Consider the following 18,244-nt stretch of genomic DNA (forward strand, 5'->3'; position numbering starts at 1 on the left):
TCTCCCTAAGATTTCTTACCCCATATGCATTGACAGGGAACAGTATAACTTGGTTTTGACTGCTCTCGAGTTCTGTATTTAAAATTTACCACAATTTAAAATTTCACTGGTGTGTAATCTTCCTTGATTACATTTTTATATAGCCTACATGTATCACTTTCAGATATTACATTCAAATATCTTAAATATTTACCTGTCTAATATTAACCTATCTTGTCATTAGGGTGGACTGAAAGTGGAAATGCCCATGAACTTAAAGGTAAGTCTTGAACTGATTTTTGTAGAATGCTAAAGAGTCTCAGTATTAATATTTAAGTATTTTGAAATTACTGGAATAAAAAGTACCTTCACATGTGATAATACTTAGCTAATGGATTTTGGGGTGGTGGGAAGTGAACGCACAAAATGTTTGCTGAGGGCTCAACCTATGGCTGTGAATGGAGAGTGGGATCAGTCTGCAAAGTTGGAGGTTTGTACCAACAAATCAGTCAGACTCATTTGATGTCTGCTACGGGGTGGAAAGGTGATAGGTGTGACTTTTGTTTAAGGGGAGGGGACTTGAGATAGCAGCTAGTGATTCAAGTGGACGTGTCTAGCAGGCATTTGGGAGTGATGCTCAGGAAGGTGATCAGTGCTGACCAAAAGGAGGTGTAGGTAGCTCTTATCAGACAGATGGCAGGTTGTAAGTGTACGTATTCAAAGGGAAGCGTACAGGCGAGGCGATGAACATGGTGGCAGTGGCGCCAGGATCAAGCACATTTGGGGAAGGAAAGGAGGAAACAGAATTACAACATACGTGTAGAGAGAGAGAAAAGGAAAATCAGTGCAGTGAGAAAAGATGCAAACAGGCCTCCCTGTAATTAGGTTACACAACCTTAAGAGGCAAGGGTGGAAGCGGGGATTCGTTTGTCTTCCTCTTCTCTAAAATAAGGCACAACTCCTTCAACTCTCCCATTTCTGGGCTTTCTGATTTATGGAACTGACTTCCATTCTCTCAACCACATAGATGGAGTCTTTAAAACTTCTGTATCTGAGCGTATCTAATATACTTTGTATGGTGGAATTATATATATTGGAATTTTTAAAAAGCCTTAGACCTGAGCTGTACTTCCAGAGATACTATATTAGTTTGGGCTGTGGTCACCACTTTCCAAAGAGTCCTAGGTGGTTCCATGTGCAGTCAAGGTTGCAAGCCACAAAAGACACAGAAGTAGCTGTGATGCTGTCTGAATGCCTTTTGTGCCAGCTTCCTGGTCCGGTGAATCAGAACTTCAGTGCTGACAGGCTGGATCTTCCTTGGACGTTTGCAGTTTGACCGGTTCTAGATGTATGCGAATGGATGGTTAATCACAATTTACAAGGTGTTTGATACTAATTTGTGGCTAACTCACCAAAGAATTTTTATTTCTTAACTGAGTTTGAATAAACCCAAATAAAACTTTGTCATTTCAAATACAGTACCCCGTGCAAACCTAACATACGGACAAGTGCGGGATCAGTACTATATACTGTTTCCCTGATGGCAGTTTGTTTTCGTCGTAAGGAAGCTATAATCTTTTTGGTTTAGTGTTTTTAAGCATGGGGTCTTATTTGCCAGGATATTGAGTTGGCATTTGTGCACCAATTATTCTATTACCCACAAATAGGACCAAGTGAGAGAATGTGGATAGATAAATGCTGTTACCGCTTCCACATACTTAATGCAGATGGTCTTTGAGGAGTTAAAAAACCCAGCAAAATAGTAAGAGAAATAATATTCCAATCCAAATTTGAAGTATTAATTAAATGCCAGAAATTAGTTTCTGACAATACGTCTTGCATCCCCTCGATTTAAATCAAATATCCAATCTCTAGAAATAATATATTTCAGTAATTTCTTATTTTTTTGGAAGTTTTATATTTTAATTCCAGAATTTGCATGTCTGTTTCTTCTCAATGAATAGTAGACTATAGAAGCAGTTAGTGTTGTAAGAAACAGTATGTGTTCTGAAAAGTCAATAGATAATTTATTTTTATACCCTGGACTCTAACTAAAGAGAGTTCTTTAGAGGAAATTCAGTAAGTAGAAGGAATTAAATTCCAAACACAGGGATATACTGACAAAGATAATTCAAGAATCAGTTATAAAGCAGTTTGCCTGTGAGATGGTCCTAGTATTTGGGTGACCAAAATAATGTAATCACATTCAAGTATATTATTATAATATAAGAGAAACTTATTATTAAATAAGATATTTTACCTTTATGGCAATAAAGTCTCACATATTCTTTGTGAATATTCAACATTCAGCTATACTGTACGTATATATGAGGGGAAGTTCATGGAAAAAACGGAATTAAATGGAATTAAAATATAAAAATAAATATAGACCTTATTTTTCATCATAAGCTTCATCATCATCAAGACACTTTCATAAGCAGTAATACCAGCTGTTTGTTTAGTCCATCCCTAAGGAACTGAGGATCTTGAGAGTTAACTATGTCAACGCAGTCTTTTTTACATTACTAATTGAAGGAAAATAGGTTCCCTTTGGAGTTTTTGTTAAGATTAGGGGATAAAAGCCAGCAGGAGGCAGTTCAGGAGTGTAAGGTGGATACCTAATGATTTTGAATGGGAACTCTTGAGAAGTTGCCCTTGTTTGAGGAGAGAAATGAACAGGAGCATTGCTGTGGTAGAGAATGACTCTCTGGTGAAGCTTCCCTGGGTTTTTTTCTGCTAAAGCTTTGGCTTTTTAAAAACACTTTCATAATAAACAGATGTTGTTCTTTGGCCATCCAGAAAACCAACAAGCAAAATGCCTTGAGCATCCCAAAAGACTGTTGCCACAACTTTTGCCATCCGTCTGCTTTCGCTTTGACGGGATCCCTTCCACCTTTTGGTAGCCATTGCTTCGACTGTGCAATGTTTTCAGGAGCCTACTGGCAAAGCCATGTTTCATCTCCTGTTATAATTCTTTGAAGAAGTGCTTCAGGATCTTTATCCCACTTGCTTAAATTTTCATTTGAAAGCCCTGCTCTCGTTTGCAGCTGATTGGAGCATAATGGTCTTGGCACCTAGAGAGTGGAAAGTTTGCTCGACTTTAATTTTTCAGTTGAAATCGTGCAGGCTGAACTAGTTGAGATATCTGTGGTGTTGGTTATTGTTGCTGCTGTTAATCGTCAGTCTTTTTCAATTAGGGTGCAAACAAGATGAATTTTTTTCCTCTCAAATTGACATGGATGGTCTGCTGATTCATGCTTCATCTTCGACATCATCTTGTCCCTTCTTAAATGAGTTATCTATATGTAAACTTCTGATTTCCTTGGCGTATTGTCTCCATGAACTTTTTATAAATCATCAATGATTTCATCATTCTTCTACCCAAGCTTCACCATAAATTCGTTTATTATTGCTTCAATTTTAGCAGAATTTGAATTGCTCTTATAGGGGCTTTTTTCAAACTAATGTTTTATTCTTCTTAGTAACTTAAACTAGGTCCTGTTCAAATGTGTTATAACAAGTTAGTAGGAGTTGATTTTGGTGCATGAAAATTTGCAATCCATGCATAGTTTTTTATAATACACCTTTTCCATAAACTTTTTGAAATATCCTCGTATCAATAAAAAAAAATAGATAGTCGTCACTGTACCTTTTGTTGTCTTTGGTGTCAACTTAAGTGTATATATATATATATGTACTAAAATATAAACATGTTAAATAATTTTTCAGGTTATTATTTATGAAAAACCTCACTTCCATGGACAGACTAAAGAGTTTAGTGAACATATAGATTCTGTTCCTAATTTTTTGAAAAATGATGGAGATTTTCAGAGAATTGGATCAATTCGTGTCATTGGTGGAGTGTGAGTATCCTATTTTTAATATTTTCACTAGTAGTCTATTTTTGAAGGTCAGCAAAGGTCAGCCTTCCCTTGTTAAAAAAGGATCTGGGTTGTGTGTTTCCAAAGTCGAGTGTTTTTGACATTGGTTGCCCCCGGGCCCTGAACTGCTTTTGAGGAAGCTCTCTAGGAACCCCTGGATACAAACCCAAGTGTAACCATCTTTGCTACCATCCCAGTCTTAGCAGTTACTGGGCCAGAAAGTCCCCAAATCTATGATGGGCCTAGGGTGTACCTTCATATTCGTATCCTGGCAGGTGAAACCATGAAGAAGAAACTGTCCTCATTATTTATCATTGTCAACCCAATGCTATAATCCCTCTAGAAACAGTCTGTTGATCCATGTTGATACAGTGGTTATTTTGGAACGTTAGTTTAAGTATCAGTATCTCTTGATATTTGCAGTAACGTCATATAGTTTTGTTAATAGCTACTCTAGTAAAAGATGCTACTAAGATACTTTATTCACAGAAGTTAAGTGACTTGTCTAAGACCACTCAAGTGTCTATAATTAATATACTTTGCAATTTCAGGCAATAAATTAAGTGATAGCCATACCAGTCAAAATAAAAATGTAAGAGATTATATAGGCTGGATATGTAGATTATATCAATTATTAATCTGACATATTATTATTTTTGAGATGGAGTCTTGCTCTCATGCCAGGCTGGAGTGCAGTGGTGCGATCTCAGCTCACTGCAACCTCCACCTCCTGGGTTCAGGTGGTTCCCCTGCCTCAGCCTCCTGAGTAGCTGGGACAACAGGCAATGCCACCATGCCCAGCTAATTTTTTGTAATTTTTAGTAGAGAAAGGGTTTCACCATGTTGGCCAGGATGCACTCAATCTCCTGACCTTGCGATCCTCCCACCTTGGCCTCCCAAAGTGCCGGGACTACAGGCTGAGCCACCACACCTGGCCTGGTCTGACATATTATTAATCACTTACTTCCTTGTCTTTCAATTTAAATAAATTTGGGTCTTAACGAATATGGTTTGGATAAACACATTTTTACTGTTTGTTTGTAGTACCGTCTGGTTTGTGAACACACATGTTTCTTGTTAACCCTGCTGTAACATATTTTTGCTTGAGGTCTAAATGTTTTTCCTATTAACTAGACTGACATAGGGTAAAACTAATTTTCTGCTGCATAGAAAATTATCTGCTAAAATTGTGTGTGATGTGCATTGCTATTCTCCAAGGGTTTTTTTAATAGCTATTTTGTAAAACTCCTAAGTAAACATGACTTGTAATGCAGGAAACGCACTTTCATTTTTATCTGAAAACTGCAGGAGAAAGATGTGATGTCCCCATTTAAAGAGGACTAGCTGATTATTTTTTCACAACTTCCACCATTTTTTGGTTTTGTTGTTCAGTTGTATCTGCAGGTAGCATGGACCCCATCCTTGTGCCATCTTGAGGAATGTGGGGAAGGTAAAGCTGATGCTTCTTAAGGTTTCTTAGATGATACCTACCTTTAAATATATCAGATGGATATGTAAATGGAATCTTACTCAAAACTTAGTCTATCAAGAAAAACTGAATACGTAATTGTTGGACTGTCATATAATAAATTTATAAATCCTAATCTATCCTTTAAAGTCTTTTATGCCTTTTATTTCTTTTCCTATTCAGATATAAATAAAAGCATGTTTTGAGTAGCCACACTTACATAAAAGAAAGCTTAGAATTTACAAGTCGTTTTGTGGAATTTATTTTTATATAATAGTTTAAGAATAAAATAATGTTAGTTGATTTACATATTACAGATACACTGAGATGTATAAATAGGTTTATAGGTTTATTCCAATTCACGTGGACCCTCTGCCCCACTATCATACCTATACTTACAGAAAGGGTAGAGGGAGTAACAATTAATGGCTGTTATTTGTGCCCTATGAAAACAATTATTTGGAATATTTTCGATATCTTCACAACCACAATAGGAGTGAAGAAAGAAAAAGCAGTAGTAGGTAGCCCTCCTAAGCTTTATTTTGTCAAGCTCCTGAATTCCAAAGTTTCCAACCCTGGAGCTCAGAAATAGTCATCCTTAGAGTCAGCACTGTGGAAGGGCATCTCAGCCTAACTACACTGTGTGGCTAAAGGCAGATTTGAGAAGGCCAGCTTGTTTTATGAGCCATCGATGGCCACACTGCATTAGATACCGTGGACTACTTTATTAAAAGGTAAGTTTCATGGAGGAGCTTAATAACTAATGGTGTTTATCAGTATCTTGTACTGATAGTTTTAGATTAGAAGTCAAGAAAGTGTGGGACCAACGTTTCCCACCGGTAAGTATTTACAGAAGTCCTTGTATACAAGTAGGGCCTGGGGCTAACAGCAGCTCAGTCAAATTTCCTGGTTCCTCTTTGCTAAACCATCTTGTATTTTGTTTTTGAACTGAAGCCTGGTGACAGATTCTCTTGATTTAAACCCTGAATAAATGTTTCATGTAAAAGTCATTCTGTCATTCCAGAATGGCTTAATTAGTAAAATAAAGATGATTACCTTTGGATCTCTATGTAAATTAGTATCCTTTCTCATTGGCTATATACACTTTGTGTTGTATTTACTTGGCACACTGTTCTCCGACCACCTTGCACTGTAGTATAAGTCACACCACAAACATTTAAAAAGCATGGCTGTGTTGCAGTTCTATAATTAACCTTTTGTTGGGAAAAGTCTCCAAATTATAAAAATTGATCTATGAAGCACACACCATTTGTCTCTCTTTGTAAATGAAAACAAAACAAATGTGTTGCTTTTCGAATATGGAGATGAACCATTATGAGCTTTATCTTGATTGTCTCTCTTTTGCTTTCTTGACTAGAGTTTTATTAATGGGTCATTTTGGTATCCCCTCTATTTCTAGGTGGGTTGCCTATGAAAAAGAACATTTTAAAGGCCAGCAGTTTCTGCTTGAAGAAGGAGACTTTGAAGACAGTAATGCTTGTGGTGCATTAAATGGCCCTATCTTGTCTTTCCGGTACTTGCAAGCTGTGAGTTAACTTCCTTATCCTTAATTTTCTACCTTTTAAAAAAATCTTTTCACAAAAATTGAACATGACTCCTGATAAAATATGAGATTATAAAATATTTCTAACACCAAGAGCATTAACCTGAACTGCCTCTCCAACTTGCCTATTTTTCTTAACTGCCATGATTATTATGGATTTTTTTTTAACATTTTATCCATTGTTTCCATAATCATTTTCTGAGTACCTTCTTTGTTAGGTGCTAGGAGTGGCCAGACTCAGCCCCCACATTCACAGAGCAGGCAGTCTGGTAAGAAAGATAGCACTTACATAAATGTTCGGTATTGTTTGGTTATGACTGTATAAAGTACAAAGTACTCAGAGTCCCCAGCAGGTCAGTTGGAAAAGATGTCAGCTGGCTGAAATTTCAAGTTCAAAAGAGTTAACCAAGTGAAGAAGTTCTAGAACAGGGTGAAGGAAAAAGATAGGCGCCTGTTTAGCAAGAGATTAACACGTTAATGTGTAAAGTCAAGGTTGTAAGCTGTTGATTCTCACCTGGGGGTGATTTTACCCCTCAGGGGGCCTTTGGCAGTGTCTGGAGACATTTTGGATTGTCCTATCTGGAGCAGGGGTGCTACTGACATCTAGAGGGTGGAGGCAGCGGTTGCTGCTGAACTCCTACAATGTGAAGGACAACCCTCAACAACAAAGAATTACAGGGTCCCAAATATTAACAGTAGTGAGGTCGAGAAACCCTCATGTAAGCAAAATTTTGGTATGTTTAGGGAAATGTGGTTAAGTTGGGATGTTAGGGAGAACTTTGGAAAGACAGTCTAAAGCCAGATAATGAAGGGCCATGTTGAGGAGTTTAGATTTTTTTTTTTATCTTGAGTTGACCATGAACTGCTGATGGATTTTAGTCCTAATAAGCATGATTACATTAATGGCTTAGAAAGATCTTTCTGGTGACTGTACCAAATGAGTTGGAAATCAATTCTACCTGCAAAAAAAAAATAGAACAGTCTACTGAAGATTGGGCACTGGGATTTCTTGAGCTATAGATAAATGATTTGTGAAGTGATTAGTCCACCGTTCTAACACACAAGGACCATGGATTTTCTTTACTTGGTCATGTCTTACTTGATATCTAAAAGGTAAGCAAGACAGAGCTTTCTTTACACTTTAGATCATGGTGACCACGTACACTGAGGAGATGATGGGTCATGATTCAAAGCACCGTCTACCCAGTATTGAATAATTAAAAATTTTCTCCCAACTTATTTAAGAAAAAGTTGGGTGGGAGTATTGCTAATGCTAGATGTTCAGCACTGAATTTGATGGTGTCTTCTAAAGATGACTTTAACTAAAACAATATAACAAAAGACCAAAACCCCAGGTCACTCACTGGTTGAAATCCCCCAGTAGTAGAAAATGTGAAAAGTTATAAATACTGCAAACACATAGCTAAATAATTAGGAGATATTTGATATAGACAGAGGCTATAATACCTAATAGAAAAAATAGCAGAAATGAACATGTTAATTAATACTGCAAACAGAAGTTTTGGGACTGTACAAAAATGATAGGTTCTTTTTTTAATATATAAGTAAAAATACCCTTAAGGAACATCTTCTCTTCTATTCTCCTTAAATTAGATATTAAAAAAATTAAACTATGAGTTGTTACCTAGTAGCTAAAGATGTTATTATAATCCTCATAATAATCTTAACATTTATCAAGTACTTACTAATGGCTTTATATGCATATTTGTACTAATCTTCACAAAGACTGTGAACTGGAGGCTCTTATGATTCCTATCTTAGAGATACAGAAACCGATGATCTAGAGGTTAGGTATTGTGCCCAAGTGTAGACCTGTGGTTTGAGAGTAAGTCTGTCTCACTCTACAGCCCATGTCATATTATCCATTTTTTATTGTTCCAAAATGCTTAGGCTTAAAAATTATCTTAACAATAAAAAACTGGATTTCATTCAGTCAAAGACTTAGTAGCACTTTATTTGTAGCTATAAATATAGGGTCACATTACAGACCAATATACATATATAATAAATGCATGACTTTTAGACACTTTCTCATTTACGTTTAAGTTCACTAAAATATTTTCAGATGAAATATACTAAAAAAATCTACATGTATTTAGACAACATAAAATATGTACATATTGTGAAAATGCTTCAAAAACTTGCTTATCAAATTATACTTAAAAATTGTATATTCCCCAGACATAGCATTTTAATTGGAAAGGAGTTCTTAATGTTCTTGTAGTTGTGACAGCCCTCTATGAGATAATACATAGAGTTGATGTGAGACATTGTTACCCCATGCAGAGGCTCAGATGTCTGCAGCCTGGGAAACAGGGAAGCATTGCATTTACGTTATCCATTGAAGTAATATAAACTACACTAGAGGACAGAAAGAAGAGCTGCATGATACAATTTTAAAATGTCCTGGCTCCAGTATATGGAACACCCTGGATCTACTAAGGTCAAATACCAGACATGTTCCTTAGGGATAATGTGATGTGTATCATGGAGTGCGTTGGAGAGGACAACCAGAAATGTGTTCCTAATTCCAAATGAGTCATCCAAATACACTGGAGTTGATTTTTTTTTTTTTTTTTTTTTTTTAAGGAGAGGACCAAAAGGAATATAACAGTATTTAGGCGCCAGGGATTAAGGAACTTTTATTCCTTAATGTCCTCAATAACTCTTTGTTGGTGTGCTTGTTTCTCCTCAGTTCTATACAAGATTAACTTTATATTTGCTTTTGTTGTGATTTTCAGACTTTAGGCCTCTTTTCAGACCTTTAATGTCAGGTCGGTACGCAGAAAAAATGGTAGACCATGTTTTCTCCTAAATTAATGGATACATGAGATCTCCACCAATGTCTCATATCACATTGCCCTCTGGAGATTGTAATGCAGGGACTCAGCTTCAGGATTTTGTAGAATTTAAAAGTAATCAAATTACTGATCCTTATGACTTATCTTTGGATCTGAAGCAGTTGCTCAGTAGTGTTCTCTTAATAGCACGTAGTACTAGCTTTATCCATGTCCCTGCAAACCATCATTCTCAGCAAACTGACAGAAGAACAGAAAACCAAACAGCACATGTTCTCACTCATAAGTGGGTGTTGAACTGTGAGAACACATGGACACAGGGAGGGGAGCATCAGACACTGGGGCCTGTTGGGGAGTGGGTGGGTAGGGGAGGCATAGTAGAGGGTGGGAGAATAGGGGAGGGATAGCATTAGGAGAAATGCCATCTACCTAACGTAGATGATGGGGTGATGGATCCAGCAAACCACCGTGGCACGTGTATGCCTATGTAACCTGCACGTTCTGCACATGTACCCCAGAACTTAAAGTACAATATAAAAAAAAATAGTCGGAAGTACTGTACCTGAGATTTTACTAACTACTAACTATCCAAGTGCTTTAAAATGTAAAATGGAGTACACTTTTAAGGTTGTTCCATCATTGTTCCTTATTCTCAAGCAGAAGAGCTGCTCTTAAATCTAGGTGACTTTGGCAGTTACTTAATTGCGTGGAAAAGCAGCAATGGCAGTAACCTAAGAACCTTATAGGACTTACCCTGGACTTTGTTCTGCTAGTTTATTAAAAACTCTTAATTATATTTAGTAATATTCCACCAAGTGACAGATGAAGTAAAAGGTTTATTAAACCGTCTTTTGGACATTTACATAGTTTACCAAACTTCACTGTTGTGAATAGTGCATTTTTGCATATAAATTGCTCATCATTTAATTCCCTTAGGAGACTTTTCTTAATTCAAAAAGGAATTTCAGGGTCAGAGAGCATGAACAGTTTCTTTTTAGTCTGTTTTTTAAGTCATTTTATAAAATAGATGTTTAATTCTTGTTTCCACTGCAATATAGTGTGACAAAACTGGACTTTTAGATCTTTCTTTAAGAAATGAAAGTTGTATCTAATTGTTTTAGTTTGCATTTCTTTGATTTACTCATGAAATTAGACACTTGCATATTTGTTTTCTTTTTCATGAATTGTCTTTGTCTTTTGCCAATTTATCTATTTGAGTCATAGAGATTTTCTAAGATATCTTTGTTTTAAATGTGTTGACTCAGATGTTTTTTTTTTTAATTTCCTATCCTTTAATTTTTAATGAGCATTTTTTGTTAAGGAAATTGTATTTTTCCTATTATATTTAAGCTCATAAAATCCTGTCATACATTGCCACAGTACACTATTTATTTACTTTTGTTTCATGTAGTGTTTGTTCCTTAGGCACAAGTGAGACTAGTTTCCTTTGCAGTTAGTGTTGTATATGATAGCCTGTAAGCCTCAGAAATTTACTCACGACTGCTTTGTATAAAAATGTAGTATCTTCCCAACTAAAGTAAATTCAGACTGATTTTTTTCCTTTAAACTACATGGGAGTAATAGCTATAAAATGATTCCAGGGCCATTTAAAATTCTTCTTGGAGTAATTTGTGTGAAAATTACCCCATGAGTATGTGATATTTTACTAAGATAATAGCAGTCCATAAAACAGAATATGTATGTTTCCCTAAACTTTTCTCTTTCTCCTTTTAGAATTTTATAGAATCTTCTGTCACACTGTTTCAATCTGACCTAGAAAGTGGGAAGTTTATTGACATTACAAATCAGGAAATTTCTGATTTGGAAGAAATTGGCTTTGGCAGTAAAACAAGATCCATTCATGTTAAAAGTGGAGTGTAAGTTACCCCCTAAACTAAGAACCTTGAGGGATTCTTTGGTATTTAAAATTGTTGTTTGCTTGATTGTATATCACTTTTTCTTGTTTTTTTTTCTTTTTTCCCTACTAGATGGGTTGCCTACCAGCAAAAGTTCTTCTGTGGAGAACAATATATTTTAGAAAAAGGGAAATACAAATGCTTTTTTGACTGGGGAGGATCAAATAACATCATCATGTCGATACGACCCATCCAACTGGTGAGTGAAGTATGAATATAGCCAATGCTGTGTTATGTAACAGTATGCAACTGAATATGTGGAAAACACTTTTTAAAAATGGAGTTGTTGAATAACATCATGTGTGTTTATAGAAAGAAAATGCAAAATTATTCTGAATTTCAATAGAGTCCATAGAGAGCTAGTAGATACTAATACATGAATAAGAAGGCTCCGTGATTTCATCAGTTCATTCACTCAACAGCATTTATTTAGTGTCTCTGATGTGTTGGACACTGTGCTAATCACTGGCGATAGAGATTGAGTAAGACCGTCCTGTTGGCTTTCTGTCTCTTAGGGGAGATAGATGTATGGACAATTAATGACAGTATGATCACTGAGAAAAGGAGGTGTGTAGGCAGTGCAGGGGAGCGGGGAAAGGGAACACCCAGTAGCTGGGAAATAGAAGAGCTTGCCACAGAAGAGGATGTTTGGGTGAATTGACTGATAGCTTAAGGGATAAAAGCAGTTTTTCTAGGCAGAAAGGGCATTTCACAAGCAAGGAATAATCTCCTTAAATGCAAATTCATGAAGTTGTAGAAGAGTGTGCTCAGTTTGGATAATAACAAATGCTGCCAAACAATAAGAGTGCCCACGAGACAATGTTCAGAAATGCACACTCCTTCTTTGTAATGGATACTGGGCCATATTTGTCTTCCAGCTACGTTATTACTAAAAATGAATTAGTTATAAATACTAAAATCATTATAAGAGAATTCAGTAGGTTATTTGAAAGCAATAGCCAGTTCAAAGAGTCTCATAAACAGATCAAACCATCAAAATATTTTTTCAAGCTGGGTGCAGTGGCTCAGGTGTGCAACCCCAGCATTTTGGGAGGCCAAGGTCCAGGATCGCTAAAGCCTAGGAGTTCGAGGCAAGCCTGAACGATACAGTGAGACCTCATCTCTACAAAAAACAAGTAAACATTAACTGGGCGTTTTGGCACATGACTGTAGTCCCAGCTACTTGGGAGGCTGAGCTGGGAGGATCGCTTGAGCCCTGGAGATCAAGGGTACAGTGAGCTGAAGGTGTGTTACCGCACTCCAGCCTAGACAGCAGATGAATACCTTGTCTCAAAAAAGAAAAGAAAAAAAAAAAAAAACAATGAAAAAGAAAAGCAATTTTTTTTTCAAAGGATTTTTTCAGAACTTTCAAAAAGACAACTAAGATTATGTGATTACAATTTTGAAAATGCTTTAATGTTTTTCAGGAACCACTTGGGATAAATGAACCTCCACATTTGGTATGTTTAAAAATATTCGTATAATTGTTAAATGGTTTACTAAAAGCATTTATACCCTTTCTATCAAATCTTTCTCTTTTCTGCAGATAACCTTTTTGTCTCTGGCAGAGCGGAGTATATTGTACTTGGTAGCTATGAGCAGACGAATTCACATCTCTGTCAGTGTGTGTATAGCCTGGGTTTGTCATACTTTCTTCTGTTTTCTCCTGACAGAGCTGTAGCTCTGACCACTTTTTGAACTTCTGCCACTCTTTGTTGCCCATTGCCCGTTCTTTCTTCAGCATCACATTCTTCTTAGAATATTATATTTATCTCTGGAAGAGCAAACTTACCATGAAGTCACTGTCTTAGCATGCTTATTATGTACATGTATTTCTAATACTGACCTCAAATGTTTCTGAGCTAGTGAACTTGAAGCTCTATATTCATTTCTTCTGTATTAATGGTTTGAAGAGGACTGGGCAATACTTTGGAGCCTAACAATTGTTCATTTTCTATTGAGGGCTAGAAATTGTGCCTATTTAACAATTCTGATAAGTCCATGATGAGGTCAGTATTACTCCCAATTATACACAATAAATCTGAGATTCATAATTTAAGTAAGTGCTAAGCACACAACTAGAAGTAGCAAAAGAGACATTTCTAGTGTGGACTGCACTTGACAAAACCACATTTTCAGGGTTTTAAATCAAAGACAGACATAACCATGAAATGAGCAGTACAACTATAGAAGGAAGAGGGGGTGAGAGGCATTGTTTCCTTTGTTTTATTTTAAATTACAGATTCAGAAAAATTGTTGTCAGAAAGCCAAATATAGTAATTACTCTTAAATATTTAGCATTCGCTGCCTTTACATAATGCTCAGTGTTTTTCTCTGAATGTATATATTTTCTGTATTCATATCAGTATTTATTTCAGACCAGCTTAGTTTAACCATGTTTTCATTCACAGTGCTTTCAGGTTTTATCATTTTCTGATTAGCTCAGGCCTACTCGGAACATTTCCTTTGTGAATATAATTAAGTTGTTGTATTTAGAGACACTTCCTGCCAGATCTTTATTTTGAAGTTTTGAAAACTCCCAATTGTGGATTTTAAAAGTATTTTTTCACATGAATGAAAATAACGAGTAGATACATGAAAGAAAGTTTTTTTATTTCTAAGTACAGATAAAAAGTCCCATTTTTTAAAATCTCTGTTTCTTCTGCTCCTACCTCCTTGTTCTTTTTTTATGGACTTCCTTGTTTGGGGCAGATTGCTGGGAGGATTTTCTTTATAGTATTTCCAGTCTAACTTGAAGAGAGGAAGCAGCAGAAAACGCCCAGTGAGATCAGCTCCACTTCATTTTTCTGGGTATGGCTCAGTTATTGCCTTGCGAAATAAGCATTTCTGACAGGTATATGATAGCTGGATATTTGGTAACACATTGAACAAAGCCTTCTTTGTTTACCTACTCTCAAAGCTCTTGTTATTTTCAGTGGACCAAATTTTCAGACATTTTTCTTGTTTATACTTATTTAAACAAATGAATCTTGGCTGACACACTGATTCCTTTCAGTAAGGAAAGGAATTTTCTCTTCAACAGGCAGTAGTTACAACAGTCAGATTGGCAATACAGATGCTGTGTTCAAATGGGGTACTGATTTTTCCCTCTCTGAGGAGTGAGGAGGAAGTTTCATTTCAGAGCTCAAGTCAGAGAAGGAATTTTTTTATGCTGGTGATTTTAAAGGGAACCTTAAGCAACCTAAGAGGGGAAAAGCCAGAAAGTATATGTGTATAGGGATTCATATACATTGTGAATGTATGGTGATAAAAACACTGTTGCTGACTGTTCTGGAAATATATTATGATGAGATACGGCCTATCTGAGATACCAGTGGAACGCCACCTTTTAATTTTATTTTTTGTTTTGAGATTAGGGAAGTTTTGTTTTAATTTTTTTGTCTTTATTTCTTCTAAAAAAATAAGTGGGATCCATGTGCAGACCGTGCAGGTTTGTTCCGTAGGTATGTGTGTGCCATCGTGGTTTGCTGCACCTATTGACCTGTCAGAGCTCCACGTTCCCTCCCCTCACCCCCCCATCCCCAGCAGGCCCTGGTGTGTGTTGTTCCCCGCTGTGCCCACGTGTTCTCAATGTTCCGCTCCCTCTTATGAGTGAGAACATGCAGAGAACACCACCTTTTATTGAGAAGATTGTTTTTCTCCAAAGGCTGAAGGTTGGTCACTATGTTAATTAGCAACTCAAGATATGCAGGATTGCTATAGAGTTCTTCACCATTAGCAAGTGACATTTTATTTTTTTGTTTTCCCCCCAAACAAAACAGAAACCAAAGAGAATATGTATTATCTTCATATTTTCATCATCTCTCTTAGTGCAAGCCCTGACTATCTGAAATCTTGAACTAAATTAAATCTTTTAACAGTGAATTTAGTTTTCAGAGGAAGTTGTAGTTAGGCATCATTCTCTGGAAATCTAACCAGTTCTCCCCTTTGACTCAGCCAAGTACCTTTTGTTTCTAGAATCTTTTTAAAGTCCATTTCCAGATTTAATTAAAAATTTGGATTTACTTAAATATTGACCCCTGTTCCATTTTATGCATGAGTCTCAACAAGAAAAGCAACTGCATATTTTTTATATTGGATATTTTAGCCTCACTGAATTTTAAAGTGATCACAGGATCTGTAATCATTGTTGCTACTGTTTTCATGTATGGGGGATAGGAAAATGACAGCTTTAGTAAGATTCAGTAAGGTTCACGAGCAGTTTACTTCTTTGTGGCACTTTAACTAGATCATTTTTATAGGAGCCAAGTCACAACTACTTAGGAAGAATTATTTCAGTAAAGAAAGCCTTTATGATTAATAATGGAAATGAAATCATTATAGAAAATATAACCGATATAAGAAATATGTAACACGACAGTATGAGAAAGGTGTGATGTAATAGAAGAATGGAAACAAGACTTTTCCTTAATAATCAACATATCTGTATGAGGGAGGCCCAAAGGGCTAGAGAAAGTCGTACTTAGACGGGGATGAAAATTTCTCATAGAAATTATTTTAGTATTGGAATAAAATGACATTAAAAATAACGCTGATATTGTAGAATAAGTCAGCACAGCTTCTGTGTTTTGTCAGTTCATTACACTTTATAATAGTTTGCCATATTAAAGATCTGTTACCACATATCATTAGCATATACTATAAATGAAAATTACATAGCAAAAAGCATTTCCATAAAATCTTCTTAATACAGTGGAGATAATTTCGCTCAAATGGTAGTTCTAAGAAAGAACTACAAATGGTAGTTCTAAGAAAAGCAAACCACAGGGACACTTTTTAAATTTGCTTCCGTACATTTCCAGTGGGGGTTCTGGTAGGGTCTGAGCCGTACCTGCATGGTACAGAGGATGGGTATAGTTTGCAAAAAATTCATCTCTCGTTTGTCTGACTATTTGCCTTAGTATTAAGAGTTATTTTGTATACTTGTTATCCATGGATCTGTAAAGGAAGTGAACATGGTCGTTTATCCAGCTAGTTTTTCCTAGGACTTAATTTCTCCAAGGGTCTGTCACTTAATTGCACCAAGTGTAGAAACTACAAGTTAATTATTATAATCAGTAAGCTCAGAGTTGGTTTCTGTATGGATGCTCCTCAGGCTATTATTCTGAGAATTGTTCTATTTTGAGGATTGATAAGGTGATCAAAATGCATGTTTTTGTAGAGTTGGTCTAATTCTGGGTGAATCACACACTATATCTCATTTAGTAAACTCAGATAAGCATTTAAGCCAGGTTTTAAAGTTTGGACAAAGACTATTTTAACCCATCAAGAGATATTTGATAACATTATTTCTGCATGTATATGTGAATTTTAAATAACTTTCTGGGTATGAAGACTGAGACAAAAAAATGAAGGCAGCTACTGTATGTACCATCTGAAATGTGCTTAACTGGCATTATCAGTAGTCCAGGATTTGACGTTTCATGGCTTCATTGTGAAAATGTTGAAGTATGAATCTTCAGCTCAGCAGTATACAATTAATTAAACTGGGAATGCAAGTAGTGAACAAGACAACATGTGTCTCTTCTCATATGGCTTTTCTGACTTTATTAGTAAGGTAGTATTTCCATGCAGGAGAAATTTCTGTTTTTAGATGTTAAAAGTGATTTATTTGCCTCTTAGCTTCACATTTTATGCCTCTTTAATGATAATAGATAAAACATGAGACATAAGTATGTCTTGGTTTGGACTTCCTTTCCTTGCTATCCTCTGTATTTTCTAGAAGGACTACAACAGAAACTTGCTGGATCACATCTCCTTAAGGCAAGAAGTCCCTTGGTGTTTTAATGCTCCAAATACAGTGTGATTTCCAAATAGGAAGTGGTGTTATGCAAGCCACAGATGGTCAGGGGGAATTAGTTTTCTCACCACCCTAATTTGGACTGATCTCTGCTAACAGATCAAGTAAGGTCAGAGCAGAATGAGATAGCCAAGAAACAATTCTTCTAAGAAAAGGCCTTTTGGAAGACGAGGGAGGTGAACATTGGCTGCCCAAAAAAGCTGTATCCTTGATGACAGCATGAGCAGAAGGCAGGGCGATGCTGCAGATGGTTTGTTATGATGCGTTCTGTGCCCCAGTGCAGGACCGTCAGTGCAGGGTGGACCTGTGGCCATGTTGTTCCAGGTCTCCAGTGTGCTATGAAATTTTTGCAGGGCTTTTAATTTTTTTCATTCCTATTGTACATTCCAGGCTACTGGAATTGCAAATTATTATATATCTGGTCTAAAGGGAATTATAGTTGAGATTTCATGGATTTTTTTTTTTTTTGACAAAAAGGACTAAAGTAGAAATGTATTTATATGTAACTGTAAGCTGTACATTTAAGGTATTCTTATCAGAAAACCGAAGGCTGTAAGCTGAAATACATGACACAGATATCTTTCTTTCTTCACCATAAATCTTCCACTAATCCCGTCATTATTACCTCCTCCGCCATCTGCCCCGTGCTCTCATGGGCACTCTTCTTGCTTGCCCATGGGCATGCGCTCGTGCTCTCTTCTCCTCCTGTTAACAGTGGATCAGGAAGAGCGAGGGAGAGAAGCAGCATACCTTGTAGCCTCACACTAATCGAAGCCTCTTTCTTTCGCACTAAATT

The 18,244-nt window shown here is 36.4% G+C and overlaps 1 protein-coding gene across 2 annotated transcripts in view; it reads left to right on the plus strand.

Annotated features, from left to right (window-relative positions):
* Nucleotides 1–18,244, plus strand: part of CRYBG3 (crystallin beta-gamma domain containing 3) — a 134,769-nt gene that overhangs the window by 75,403 nt on the left and 41,122 nt on the right. For both annotated transcript variants that reach the window (XM_039480486.2, XM_074389183.1), the window contains 6 exons: nucleotides 224–259; nucleotides 3,709–3,842; nucleotides 6,749–6,875; nucleotides 11,446–11,588; nucleotides 11,700–11,826; nucleotides 13,055–13,087. In XM_039480486.2, the coding sequence (XP_039336420.2) occupies nucleotides 224–259; nucleotides 3,709–3,842; nucleotides 6,749–6,875; nucleotides 11,446–11,588; nucleotides 11,700–11,826; nucleotides 13,055–13,087 (600 nt within the window). The remainder of the gene's footprint in view (nucleotides 1–223; nucleotides 260–3,708; nucleotides 3,843–6,748; nucleotides 6,876–11,445; nucleotides 11,589–11,699; nucleotides 11,827–13,054; nucleotides 13,088–18,244) is intronic.

The sequence above is a fragment of the Saimiri boliviensis genome, chromosome 18 (genome assembly GCF_048565385.1).
Source record: "Saimiri boliviensis isolate mSaiBol1 chromosome 18, mSaiBol1.pri, whole genome shotgun sequence".
NCBI classification, from domain to species: Eukaryota; Metazoa; Chordata; class Mammalia; order Primates; family Cebidae; genus Saimiri; species Saimiri boliviensis.